Here is a 14743-nt window from a genome sequence, read left to right as displayed (position 1 = left end):
ATGGGAGACTTCAACTTCCCAAATACTGATTGGCACCTGCTTAGTGCCAAAGGTTTAATCAGGGCAGAGTTTGTTAAGTGTATTCAGGACGGATTCCTGTCACAGTATGTTGACAGACCGACTAGAGGGAATGCCATATTAGATCTAGTATTAGGTAATGACGGAATATTCCCCAGGCTGCTTCGCGAGGCGAGGGAGGAGATTGCTGAACCGTTGGCTAGGATCTTTGAGTCCTCATTGTCCACGGGAATAGTACCGGAGGATTGGAGGGTGGCAAATATTGTCCCCTTATTCAAAAAAGGCAGTAGGGATAGTCCAGGGAATTACAGACCAGTGAGCCTTACGTCTGTGGTGGGCAAGCTGTTAGAAAGTATTCTAAGAGATAGGATCTATGAGCATTTAGAGAATCATGGACTGATTAGGGACAGCCAGCATGGCTTTGTGAAGGGAAGATCTTGTCCCACAAGCCTGATAGGGTTCTTTGAGGAGGTGACCAGGAAGATTGATGAGGGTAGTGCAGTAGATGTGGTCTACGTGGATTTTAGTAAGGCATTTGACAAGGTTCCACATGGTAGGCTTCTTCAGAAGGTCAGAGGGCAAGGGATCCAAGGAAGCTTGGCCATGTGGATTCAGAATTGGCTTGCCTGTAGAAAGCAGAGGGTTGTGGTGGAGGGAGCGCATTCGGATTGGAGGGCTGTGACTAGTGGTGTCCCACAGGGATCGGTTCTTGGACCTCTACTTTTCGTGATATTTATTAATTACTTGGATGAGGGGGTGGAAGGGTCGGTTACAGAGGGATATTGATAGGTTGCAGAGCTGGGCTGAGAAGTGGCAGATGGAGTTCAATCTGGAGAAGTGTGAGGTGGTACACTTTGGAAGGACTATCTCCAAGGCGGAGTACAAGGTTAATGGCAGGATTCTGGGTAGTGCGGAGGAGCAGAGGGATCTGGGGGTTCATATCCACAAGTCACTGAAAGTTGCCTCACAGGTGGATAGGGTAGTTAAGAAAGCTTATGGGATGTTAGCTTTCATAAGTCATGGAATCGAGTTTAGGAGCCGTGAGGTAATGATGCAGCTCTACAAAACTCTGGTTCGACCACACTTGGAGTACAGTGTCCAGTTCTGGTTGCCTCATTATAGGAAGGATGTGGAGGTGTTGGAAAGGGTGCAGAGGAGATTTACCAGGATGCTGCCTGGATTAGAGAGTATGGATTATGAGAAGAGACTAAAGGAGCTTGGGCTTTACTCATTGGAGAGAAAGAGGATGAGGGGAAACATGATAGAGGTATACAAAATTTTAAGAGGAATAGATAGAGTAGACAGCCAGCACCTCTTTCCCAGGGCACCAGTGCTCAATACAAGAGGGCATGGCTTTAAAGTGATGGGTGGGAAGTTCAAGGGAGATTTCAGAGGAAGGTTTTTTACCCAGAGAGTGGTTGGGGCATGGAATGCGCTGCCTGGGGTGGTGGTAGAGGCTGATATGTTGGTCAAGTTCAAGAGATTGTTAGATAAGCATATGGAGGAATTTAAAATAGAGTGATTTGTGGGAGGAAGGGGTTAGATAGTCTTAGGTGTGGTTTAAAGGTCAGCACAACATGGTGGGCTGAAGGGCCTGTATTGTGCTGTATTGCTCTATGGTTCTATGGTTCTCTGGAAAGTATCTTGTCCACATCCACCCCATCAAGACCCATCAGAATCTTGTATGTTTCAATTAAGTCCCCTCTCCAGTGAATACAAGCTTGGTGTGTCCATTTGATAAGACAACCTGCCCATTACAGGTGTCAGGCTAGTAAACCTCCTTGTATGCATTTAGGAGCTTTCTTAAATGTCCAATAGAGTATCCAGTATCCAGATGGGGTCTCGACAATGCTCTAAAAAGCTGAAGAATAACCTTACTAATTTTGTATTCAATTCCCCAAGCAATAAATAATAACATTCAGTTTGCTTTCCTATTTACTTGCTGTACCCACGCACCAGCCTTTTGTGAATGATGCACTAGGACACCCCAATTCCTCTGCATTTCAGAGCTCTGCAGTCTCACATTATTTTGATAATAGACTTTTATTTTTATTTTTCATGCCAAAATAGACGATTTCACATTTCCTCACATTATACTCCATTTGTCAGACCACTGCCCACTTGCTTAACCTATCTATTGTATTTTCCTTACATACTCTTAACAGCTTACTTTCCTGCCTCTCTTTGTGTCATGAACAAAATTATCAACCATGCCTTCACTACCTTCATCCAAGTCATTTATATAAACTGTCTAAAGTTGGGCCAAGGCACTGGTCCCTTTGGCACACCACTAATTGCAGCTTGCTAACCTGAAAAAGACCCACTTAAACCAACTCTCTATTTCCTGTTCGCCAGTCAATTCTCTATCCATCTCAATATGTTACCTCTGACAGCATGAGCTTTTAACTTCTGTAAATAATTTTGATGCTGCGCCTTGTCATATGCCTTCTGGAAATTTAAGTTTAGAATATGCACCTGTTCCCCTTTATCCACAACACATCACTCTCCAAAGGGATTATTCTATGTAATTTAGAAAACTTGGCAACCAATGTGTGCTCAGCATGCTCCCACAAACAGTATTGTGATAATAACTAGATAATCAAAATAATTTTGGTTGAGAGATAATTATTGTCAGGAAAGCTTTGCTGTTTTTCTTTGAAAGAGCGCCAGGCAACTTTTTAGTTTAGTGTCTTGGTTTAGTGTCTGACAGTACGGCCCTCCCACAGTATTACACAGGAATGCAAGACTTCTTTTTGTGCTCAAGTGTCTGGAGTGAGCTCAGTTCTAGTTTGTCAATGGGACAAGGCAGTAGCTGTATCCCCACTGCCTCCAAAAGCAGTGTCATAGAGTCATAGAGAGAGTCATAGCACAGAAGCAGGCCCTTTGGCCCACCCAGTCTGCATTGACCATCAATTGCCCATTTACACTGATCCTGCATTAATCCCATTATATTCACCCTGCATTCTCAACAACTCCTTCCAGATTCTACCACTCGCCTACACACTGGGGGGCAATTTACAGCAGCCAGTTAACCTACTAACCTGCACATCTTTGGAATGTGGGAGGAAACCAGAGCACCTGGAGGAAACCCACACAGTTACAGGGAAAATGTGCAAACTCCACACAGACAGAGGTCTCTGACACTGTGAAGTGGTGGCTCTACTAGATGTGCCACTGTGCCATCCTCAATGAGACAAAACTCCAGAATCCTCCCCACTGCTCAAACATCAATGCCTATATAGTCCCTATTTTTGGGGGGATTCATCTCAATTGCTGTAAATTCAGTCTACAACTGGTGGCAATGCTGTTTGCAAGGAATGTGTATCAAGGTTTTCAACATGTGTATTAATAACTAGGATGAAAGAATAGGGAAGTATGTAAGCAAGTTTGTGGGATGATGGTGCAAAACTGTTGTGATGAATTGTGAGCTCATGCACTGTGTCGTGTTAGGTTATTTTCCTCATGGTGAGAGATTAGCTACTGTGATGAAGAAAGAGATTTGGGTGTCCTGTATCTAAAACAAATGGTTAGTACATGGTCACTAAAAGTAATCAAAACATTATTCGAACGTTTGCCTTTACTGCAAAGGGGTGGGTTTCCTTCAGTTATACAGAGCCTTAATTCAGTTATCTCTCTCTCTCCCCCACACACCCCTCCCCCATTGGACTCCTGACCTCAAAGGATATATTGACCTTGGTACAGAGCAGGTTCACCAGAATGATTGCAGGCATGAAGAATTAAATTATGTAGACAGATCACAAAAACACCTTATATTCTTTCTAAATATTATGTGGATTATCTTATAAAGTCATTTAAATGCTTGTTGAACAAAGGCTATCAAACCCTTGCTAAAGTCCACATCTACCACTTCATCAATCTTCTTCATTACCTCCTCAAGTTCAAAGTTAAACACCTGCAGAACCTATCTTTCTTCACAAGGGTCTGGAGGTTCAGCAGCATTTAGTGATGACTATGTTTATTCATAGTCATAGTCATAAGCATGACTATGTTTAGTCATAGAGTCATTGAGTCACACAGCACAGAAACAGGCCCTTTTCCCACTGTCATCTGCCCGTCTATACTAATCCCATTTACCAGCATTTGGCCCTTAGCCTTTTATGCCTTCATTTGTTTCGGTTTGGCTTTGGTTTCTTAGTGTTTTCTGTTGTTTTGTATTGAGTTGTTCATTTTGCGTGTGCTTTGCATTGGACTGCTTTGTTTGTGGCTGCCCTCTGAAACTTCTGCCCTCTTGCACACCCCTGATTCTTCTGTCTCAGCGTTCCCGTCCATGCTACTTAGGACATAATTCCTAAGTGGGAAATCATGCTTCACAAATTCAATTGAGTTTCTTGAGGAGGTAATGAAGAAGATTGATGAGGGCAGGGCGGTAGATGTTGTCTATGTGGACTTTAGCAAGGCCTTTGACAATGGTTGGTTAGTCTGGAAGGTTAGATCACATGGGACCCAGGGTGAGCTAGCCATTTGGATACAAAATTGACTTGGTGGCAGGAGTCAGAGGGTGGTAGTGGAGGGTTGTTTTTCTAGATTGGAGTCTTATGACCAGTGATGTGCTGCAGGGATTGATGCTGGGTCCACTGTTGTTTGTCATCTATATTCATGATTTGCATGACAATGTTATTAACATGGTTAGTAAGTTTGCAAATGACACCAAAATTTACAATGTCTTGGAGAGTGAAGAAGGTTACCTAAGATTACAACTGGATCTAAATGAACTGGGCAAGTGGGCCAAGGAATGTCAGATGGAACTTAACTTGGACAAGTGCAAGGTGTTGCATTTTTGTAAGTTAAACCAGGGCTGAACTTGCACAGTGAATGGTAGGGCCTTAGAGGGTGTCGTAGAACAGAGAGACCTAGGGGTACAGGGACATAGTTCCCTGAAAGTGGCAACACAGGCAGGCAGTGTGATGAAGAAGGCATTTGGCACACTTGCCTTCATTAGTCAAGGGATTGAGTACAGCAGTTGGGACATCATGTTGCAAGAATTCAAGTCATTGATGAGACCACACTTGGAGTATTGTGCACAGTTCTGGTTGCCTAGCTATAGGAAGGGTGTCATTAAGCTGGAAAAAGTGCAGAAAAGATTCACAAGGATGTTACCAGGACAGGAGGGAGCAAGTTATAAGGAGAGACTGGATAGGCTGGGAACTTCATCCTTGGAGTGTAGGAGGTTGAGGAGTGACCTTGTAGAAGTAGATAAGATGGATGGTCACAGTCTTTTACCTAGAGTAGGGCAGTCTAGAACTGATTTAAGGTGAGAGGGGAAATATTTGAAAGGGACCTGTGAGGAAACTTTTTCTCACAGAGGGTGGTGGGTATGTGGAACAAGTTGCTAAAGGAAGTTGTAGAGGTGGATACAATTACAATGTTTGAAAGCCGTTTAGACGGATACACAGATAGAAAAGCGTTAGCGGGATATGGGCCAAATGCAGGTAAATGGGACTAGCTGGGACAGACATCTTGGTTGGCATGGACAAGTTGGGCCAAAGGGCTTGTTTTCCAAGCTGTATAACTCTATAACTCCTGGGATTCTCTCACAAACCTCTCTGCCCTTAGGATTCTCTATAAAACCCATCTCTTTTATCAAGTTAATGGCCAACTGTCTGAATGTCTCTTTATATGACGTGTCAGATTTGGTCTGATCTCACTCTTGGTCCTTTTCAGCATTAAATGGAACTATAAAAATTGAGGATTTGTATTGTGTTATTGCAACATTGGTTAACTTCTTCATTTTTTTTGTGTGTGGTGTGATGCTACTGCTGCTATGCTTTTGGGATTGTCCACCTTAGCAGGTTTTATACCTTTGGAAATACTGGAGAAAAATAAACATCTGCATTCAGAAGCTTATTTTCTGCACAGGTACTTAAACAGAAACAATCAAGAGGACTTCTTCTCTAACACACAAAGGCATGAAATAGTAAGTACTGAAGTCTCAGAGCATTCTGTCCTGAATTAGGCATGTAGTACATTGGCCACAAGCTGTGCAAGTTTGGCAAATCACCACCTAAATTCTTTTGTACCTGTCTCCATTTGCTTTTTAAAAATATTTTCCTGGACACAAGGTTGCTAATGTAACACAGGAAGGCTGAATCTCTGTCTGCAATTAGTACTGAGGGAGTCACAAATGTGAGAGTTTTGCTATGCTGAAACTGATCATAAAAGTGCTTGTTAAATCTGAAATAAAAGCAAAGTGCTGGAAACAGAATAAACGTTGCTAGTTGAAGACCCTTCATCAGAACTGGGAAAGAGAGAAAAGTACAAGTTAGGACAAAGCATGGGGAATTGCTAGCTGGACAGAAAGTAACAATTCAAAGTGGCACAAAATGGCAAGTGAGGTCCCAAGCGGATCTGTCTCGGGATCACTGATATTTACAATTTTTGTTAATGATTTAGATTTTGGTAAATTTGTTTATTATTCTCACATATACTGAGATACAGTGAAAAACTTTGTTTTGCATGCCATCCATACAGATCATTTCATCAGTACATCCAGATAGTACAAGGGAAAAGCAATAACAGAATGCAGAATATAGTGTTACAGTTACAGAGAAAGTGCAGTGCAGGCAGACAATAAGGTGCAAGGCCATGGCAAGGTAGATTGTGAGGTCAAGAGTCCACCTTATCATACAAGGAGTCCACCTCATCATGCAAGGAGTCCACCTCATCGTACAAGATTGTCTTGATTTTAGTGTTGAGAACAAAATTTCAAAATCTGGGTATGACCAAATTCCGGAGGTTTGGGGAGGGAGAAGATGGTCACTGGGATAGTGCTGTAGTAACCCTGGCCTCACCCTGACGTATCTGGCCCCCATTCACCTTCCCTGCAACATAAAACTCACTTGTTCTTTCTATTGGTATTGGTATTGGTTTATTATTGTCACTTGCACCGAGGTACAGTGAAAAGCTTGTCTTACAAACCGATCGTACAGGTCAATTCATTATACAGTGCAGTTACATTTAGTTAGTACAGAGTGCGTTGATGTAGTACAGGTAAAAACAGTAACAGTACAGAGTAAAGTGTCACAGCTACAGAGAAAGTGCAGTGCAATAAGGTGCAAGGTCACTCTGATGAAAGGTCTTCGACCTGAAACATTAACTCTGTTTCTTCGTCCATAGCCGCTGCCTGATCTGCTGAGTGTTTCCGGCATTTTATAGCTTTTATTCCTAATTTTAACCACCTACGTTTTTTTTATTTTCACTTAATATTAAATTTACTTTAGTTTGACACTTTATAAGTCTGATTCTTGATAATAGTGGCTGTGAGTCCTGCCTCCATTGAACATGCAGTTCTTTATAGAATCTGTTTTCTTTGATTCTGATGTTTGCCTCGTTTTTCTCTTGGACAGGTTTATCAAATATTAGAAAAGACTGTTTATGGAGTTCAGCGAAAGTCCCAGATTGGTATTGAAACCTCTTAAGTGAGCAAGGTGTTCTCTGCTGCATTCCCCCTTCATGATGTAAGCGCTTTGCTTTGTTTGCAGAGTTCTAGTACCAAAACTCATAAGCTTAGAACATACAGTAACTGTAATACATTTTCTATACAAGTTAGCTGAGCTTAAGTTAAAACAGGGAATACAGAAGACAAACCAAGGATATTAACTTGCAAAATTGGGAATAAAGGACAAATTATTTTCGATATAGTTAAGTGTGTGGTCTTGCATTAGTAAGTATAGAAGAGAAGGAAAATGTACAGGTATCGAGGCAAGGAGAAGATGGAATTAAACACATCAATGCAGGTTAGCAAGGCCATAAAAATGGATTAATTTTCAGGTGGTAATAGTTTAAATGCAGAAAATTGTGGTTCGACTTGGACAGAATGTTACTTGGACCACTCTTAAGCACTATGATGTCAGATGATACCAAAATTGGCTGTGTGGTTCACAGTGAGGAAGGTATAGCTGCAGGAAGGTTTTGATAGTCAGCTGGGAAAATATAATGGAGTCTGGAAGAGTGTGAGGAAATGAGGTCATGGGGAGGGCAAATGCCCAATAAATTTGGAGACTGAGAAGTGTAGAAGAGCTGAGAGACTGTGGGCTATACTTCTGTGGGTGAAAGTAACTTAATTTTCCTCCCACTACAATCACATCACTAACCTTGCTGATTTAACCAATTTGTATGGATTGTGTTGGCCAATTGCTTACCAGTTTGCTGTACTAGCCTATACCAACCTGTGCCAACTTGTATTGGCCTTGCCGACTTATACTATCCCATGCCAGCCTGTACAGCAGCCACTTATACTGACCAGTACTGTATCCACCTGCAGTGACCTGCACTGATTTGCATTCACCTCCAACAGCAGCTGCAGGCAGCAGCTAGGAATGTGCAGGAGAAATTGGGCAAAGCTTGGAGTTGAAGAGCAGGGAGACCACACTGGAACTGTATAGCAGTGGAGTGGTGTTCTATTCACATCATCACAGAATGACATCATTAGAAAAGGTAGAGGGGAAATTTGGAAGGATACTTTCAGGTCAGGTTTTTCTCGTCATAAAAAGCAGGAAGTGCTAGAAGTACTCAGCAAGTCAGGCAGCATCTGTGGAGGCATGAAACAGGCTTATTTTATGTCACTGACCCTTCAGACCTGACCAGTTGGATGAATCTGCTGCTTGGCAAAGGGAACCTATCTGCATTGATGAGTTGGGAGAGAGAGAGAAGACTGATGGAGGAAAGGAGAAAGAAAAATAAGAAGAATAAAATTGTCAAAATAACGGAGAGAATAAAGAGAGGGGTAAAGAGGCAGAACATGCGAGAGGAAACCAAGGAATACCTGAGAACAAAAGAGGAAGGGAAATTACTGGATATGGGTATGCTTACTGGAAGGTTGGCATTTATTCTGGGGTATATTTTACTAGTTGGAGCCTAGCTTGATGAAAGAGGGATTGGATGAAGCAGTCTTGACCCCCACCCCCTTTGTATCCCCACTAATTTTCCACCCTTTAAAGTAAATGGTGAAAAAAATTATCAGGACTGGCTGCTGGGAGTTGGAGTCTATGACTGCGCCTCTGCTCTGTGTTGGCAGGCTCAGGCAAAAAAATTTCTCCAGACCAGTTTGGCTGGGGACTTCCCTCAAAGTGATGGGAACAAGAGAACCACTCATGCTAGTGGAAGAGCTTGGGGCAGACAGGAAGAATGTTCCTGGACCAAACTCTAATCAGTGCTAGAGGCACCGTCACTAATGCTCATGACTGGCTTTTACCGCAGGGTCCATACAACCCCCCAATGAACGACATGTGTCCTGAGAATCTCAGCCGCCGGCAGATATTGTACGAATACTGGGCTCGTTGGGGCAAATGGTACAAATACCAGCCTCTGGACCACATCCGGAAATACTTCGGAGAGAAGATTGCCTTTTACTTTGCATGGATTGGTATGGATCTGTCTGGATACCTTAGCTTACTCTCTTTCAATCACCTCAATTGGAAAAAAGGAGATACAGATTGGGCGCAGTAACTAATTCCTCTCAGCTGCTCACTCCCTCAAATATCCAGCCAATTCTCCCTTTTTTACCCCATGCATCTGCCTCCCACTTTTCTCTGTGTAAGATGGTTCACCATCATTTACACTAACCACAATCCGTATCCCTTTGTTTGCCTTAATTAAGTAGCTTTAGGATAACTCCTGGGGTACACTGAATACCAATTTTGACATGCTGAGGCTGTCAAACCCATGGGGTTATCACTTGTTGGTGCTGAACTAGTTCGTTCTAGTTATGGTGCTACAGTTGGTGTCAACGGGGAGCTTTTAACCTAATGTAATGACAGTCCTGAGATGTCCATTATACCTGTTTTGTGGCCTTGCCTTATCGAATGTACCCTCCCATTTGCCCTGCACGATCCCATATACCCATCCAATCTGCCCTGTAATTGTATATCAGACATACTAGTCTACAGTATTTGTTATAACTATCCTGTTTGCTCTGGGTATCCATTATCTTTGTCCCCTTTGCCCTGAAGAATCAAATATTTCTGCTCCAACTACTCTCTTGAAACTGACACACCATTAAACCAGCACTATCTCGCCAGCTGTATTCTTTATACTGACTATAGTTTCACTAACATGTTAACTTCTTTTCCTCCCTAGGGTTTTACACGGGGTGGTTGTTGCCAGCAGCAGTTGTTGGAACTTTGGTCCTCATTGTTGGGTTCTTCATGTTGATAGATGACATTCCTTCGTAAGTGCTGCACTAATTCAGTAAAATGAGGATTCAAGCCGTCCAAATATAGTCAAACTATAGGGTGGTAGAGTCTAAATCTAGGCAAGTTCAGATGCAGTGGTGGCGCAGTCCAAACATAGTCAACTGTATGGCAGTACAGGTCCTCCCCGGGTTATGGATGCTCTGTACATACGAACAAGTGTTTAGGAGATTGGTGGGATGGGTGGGGATGGATTTGCCGGCTGCTGTGGGATACAGGCATCTTCTGCCGGGTGGGAACGGGGCATTTCCACGTGCCTTCTTCTCCTCACCCCTGAGCCACAACAATCGGGGACTGAGTTGAGCCGAGCAGAGCTGGGAGTGTTGAGCAGACTCACTCGCTCACTGAGTCAGTGAGGCCAGCTGGCAGCCACCCTCCGCGCGCCTGCTCGCTCTCCTGTCACGGCTGTTTCTGTGATCCTCTCCCACACACTGTCTTTGTTTATTTCCAACTTACAAACAGTTTGGGTTATGAACAGTTCTCAGGTTCAGAACCCTGTTATAACCTGGGGACAACCTGTACAGCCTATATATAGACACAATGTACCATGGTACAGCCTTATTAGAGTTACATTATAAAGGGGTACAGTCTGAACATGCACACTATGACAATATGGTCTGTACATAGACACACTGTATGGTGGTACAGCCTAATTCTGGTTGCATTGTAATGGGTATGGTTTGAATATGCACACCGCATGGCAATGCAGTCTATATGTAGACACAAGGTATGGCAGTTTAGCCTAAGTATAGTTACATTGTAATGAGGTACAGCTAAGCCATACACACACTGTATGTTGATACAGACTAAACAAAGGCACAGTGTGTCGTCCTTGTTAGGCAGTCGCTAGGATCAAGGATGACTTGCTTCCACTCCACTTCTGTGGGGTCTGAGGTGGTTGGTGAAGCTGATGTGGGACCTGTAGACTCTGCCACAGGTGGGATAGGCTTTGGTTGGTAGGATAGTGGGTGGGAAGTTTCTCTCCACTATGCCGGGTCTCCTTGTGCTCCCATTGCAGAGACCCAAGGTGATCCGTACCCTCCTAATTCTCCACTTTGATCAGTCACAGGCCAGATTTTGGTGAAGATGTAACAGTTTTTCAGGGAGGTTTTGAGATCATTCTTGAAGCATTTCCACTGTCCTCTGGGTAATTATAGTTACATTACACACTGCAGAGTCTGAATTTGTGTATCACACTGTGGAGTGGTAGCTGTGGCTTATTTATTATTTGTTTTATGTGCCTATGGTCACATGTCAAGTCAAATTTATTGTCATGTGCAATGAAAAACTTGCTTGCAGTAGCATCACAAGCAGGTAGGTACAGATAACACACAAAATATAAATTATACATAAAATTATACATTGAAAGAAAAGACTGTGCAAAAGCAAGACCTTAGTGCCAAAAAAAAACAAAGACACAATTGAAGACAAGTCCATGGTATGTTACTGTTTAAATATTTTCAATATAACAATCGGGATATGGTCACACTATTCAGTTCTGTAGGCTGAAAGTGTCAGGTTGTACAGATAACAGTCTGATCATTACTTGCTTTGTACAGCTCTACAGTTCAAATAAGGTCACAGTAAACAGTGACCACAATTGGAATGTCATCACAATGAACAGAACTACACTCTGAATGCAGTCATGTGTCCAGAAGTACAACTTGTAAATGAATTGTTCAGTGACAAGGCCAAAATATGAAAACACCACAGAGGCGTGTGGTCTGATAACAAGAATAAAATGACTGTTTTGTTGCTAAGTAGCAACATTGCCCACAAACACTGCCTGTGTGACCCAATATTACTTCCATATTTCATACAACATAGAAGAAGGCCATTCAGCCTATCGAATCTATGCTGGCTCTCAGAGCAATGCTATCAGTCCCTTTCTCCACTTATTTCCCTGTAATCTATTCCCTCTCACACTCCCATCAACTCCTCCCAGATTCCACCACTCACCTATATACCAGGGGCAACTTACAGCAGCCAATTAACCTACCAACCCACGTCTTTAGGATATGGGAGGAAGCCCATGCAGTCAAAGGAAAAATGTGCAGTGTTTCTATGATTCTAGTCTAGCAACAGTGAGGTGAGGCCCAGAACACTGTACATCTAGACTAGCAAAAACAGAAATGTGCTCCAAAACACAGTATGTAGGCAAGCAACAGTGCAGGTGTGGCACAGGAATACAACATTTGAAACCCAGGAACACTGTACGTGTATATTGCAGGTGTATATTTATACCTGGGGTCATCACATGTAGTCTGGGATCACAGGATGTGTAGTTCAGCATCTGTGCACATATAGTCATACAATACTGAAATCTGTATCACAGGGACACTGTAGGTGCAAAGCAGAAGCTCTGTGCCTGTAGCTGTGGAAAGGTGTAACAATATGTCAGGTAGCCAGTTTCCAGCACCTATAGCTAATGATGTTGACACACAGGAGGGACTACAAGTGAAATCAGGAACACTCCAGCCCCGCCATCAGATATTTTCCCCTGATCCTAATCGTCTCTCCATCCGCCCTCTGAAATTTAAAATTTGTTTTCTTTCTTTCTGAGTTCTGATGAGGGGTATTTATCCTGAAATATAAATAATGTTTCTCTTTCCACAAATGCTGCCTGACCTGCTGAAAGTTTCTAGCACTTTTTTTTTGACTTTCATTAACATCTGATAATATTGCTATGCACATATATGACTTCTAGAAACATTGGTTAGTTAATTGGCCACTGTAAATTGCCCCAAGTGTGTAGGTGTGTGGCAGAATCTGGGAGGGTGGGGGCAGTTGGTGAGAATGTGGGGAGAATAAAAAACATGATTGGTGTGGTTTACTGTAAATGGATCGGCACGGATTTCTTGGTTTGGAGATCTTTTCTGTATTGTATCTCTCTATGACTCTATGCATCAAACTATCCCCTTTAAATCCAAACAATTATTCCCATACACACGACATTGCATGCAGAACTTAAATGATCCTGAACAAATATTAATACTCTCAGATTCCAGCAGAGTGGTCTGTTCATTTGTCACCGGGGCCAGATCTTTAAATGGCAACTAACCAAGTTACCTTCTCAGCTAATTAGCCTCGATTACTGTTACAAAGTAATCGTTCATACCTTCAAAACTGATTAGTCCCATTTGGAAAGGATTTTGGGTGAAATTGTTTTCTGCTCTTCTGCTCACTCAACAGCAATTAATCAGTGCAGGCCTTCCAAAACTGAACCAGCTGAAGGTCATCTTGCATTTGAGAAAGCAATTAAGCTGTACCGTCCATAAGACCAGTCTTGAACTTCTTATCCATGAGGAACCTCAGATGAAGTAGAGCAGGTAGAAAAGTTGATTTTGAAATCCTGTGGGCTCCTCAAAACATGTTGCTACAAAAAAATTTGGCCAACTTTTACAATGGGTCAAATTATAGCAGCCCATTTTTTTTATACCTTAAGGCAGTATTTTTTTTTCTTTCTGGATGCATGGTGATATAGTGTGCAGTGCTTGATTTGGACTTTATCTTGAGGTTCTGCTTCACTCCTGTGCTCACACCCAGAAAGGAAATCTGTGAAGAAGGATCCAACTACATCATGTGTCCACTCTGTAAGATCTGCAAGTCCTGGAAGCTCTCCAGCATCTGCAACACCTTTAAGGTAATCTTAGTTCTTCATTCAGAAGCTCATTTAAGTCACCCAGCCCTTGCAGTGGAGTATAGGTATGGTGACACTGGAAATGTTATGGAATTCTAAAACTAGAGCAGCAAATGTAAGAGTCACTGATACAGGGGTAATGACTGCATGCAGGGTTTGGAATATGGCCATCAATATCCCATTAACTAGTGAGACATTCAGTACAAATGTATTTAAGGGAACCTGTGCATGTGGAAGATAAAGAAAGTCTAACAAAATTATAATTAGAGAAATAGATAAAATCCTTTGAAAGCATGATCCAGAATCTCAATGTCTTGGCTAGCTGTGGTCAGTATGAGGAACATCTTGAGACAGCCTTAAAGGATATTGGAGTGAGATCCAGTTGTGAACTATTTTGGCTCTAACAACATAGGATAGAATAGGCTGGACCTTTTGTCAGGTGAGTACCATGTGCTAGCTAAATTAAAAAAACAGGATCTCAACAGTTATTAACCAAGACAAGTCAAAATGGTAAAGGTTGATGGCGGTTAGGGAGGTGAACATGTGGCTTGGTTGGAGGAATGTCAGGGGGGAAAATGTTTTTTTTTGGTGGGGAAACAGAACCTGGACTTGGCCAAGAAAAAAAATATAAATAGGGAAGAGCTCCATCTGAGCAAGGCCAGATCCCCAGTCCTAAAGGAAATGGGGGGTGAGCACAGATGGGAACCATAGTGTAATAGTTCTGAAATAAACAAAAGAGAAACGATCCATGGACATTGCACTTAATGCATGTCAGACAAAAGAAAATCCAAAAGATGTAAAATAATTAAAGCAAGAGTGAGATCGAAGAATCTAGTTAAAACATAGGGTATGTGGCCCAACTAGCTGTTCTTCCACC

At 42.4% G+C, this 14743-nt stretch overlaps 1 protein-coding gene across 1 annotated transcript in view; it reads left to right on the top strand.

Annotated features, from left to right (window-relative positions):
* LOC127571386 (anoctamin-7-like) overlaps positions 1–14743 on the top strand; it is a 93144-nt gene that overhangs the window by 37594 nt on the left and 40807 nt on the right. Inside the window, 5 exon segments of the mRNA XM_052017699.1 lie at positions 5896–5953; positions 7383–7493; positions 9235–9400; positions 10114–10204; positions 13773–13869. Coding sequence (XP_051873659.1) covers positions 5896–5953; positions 7383–7493; positions 9235–9400; positions 10114–10204; positions 13773–13869 — 523 coding nt within the window.

The sequence above is a fragment of the Pristis pectinata genome, chromosome 6, assembly GCF_009764475.1.
Source record: "Pristis pectinata isolate sPriPec2 chromosome 6, sPriPec2.1.pri, whole genome shotgun sequence".
In the NCBI taxonomy this organism is placed as follows: domain Eukaryota; kingdom Metazoa; phylum Chordata; class Chondrichthyes; order Rhinopristiformes; family Pristidae; genus Pristis; species Pristis pectinata.
This window is presented reverse-complemented; position numbering and strand designations above follow the sequence as displayed.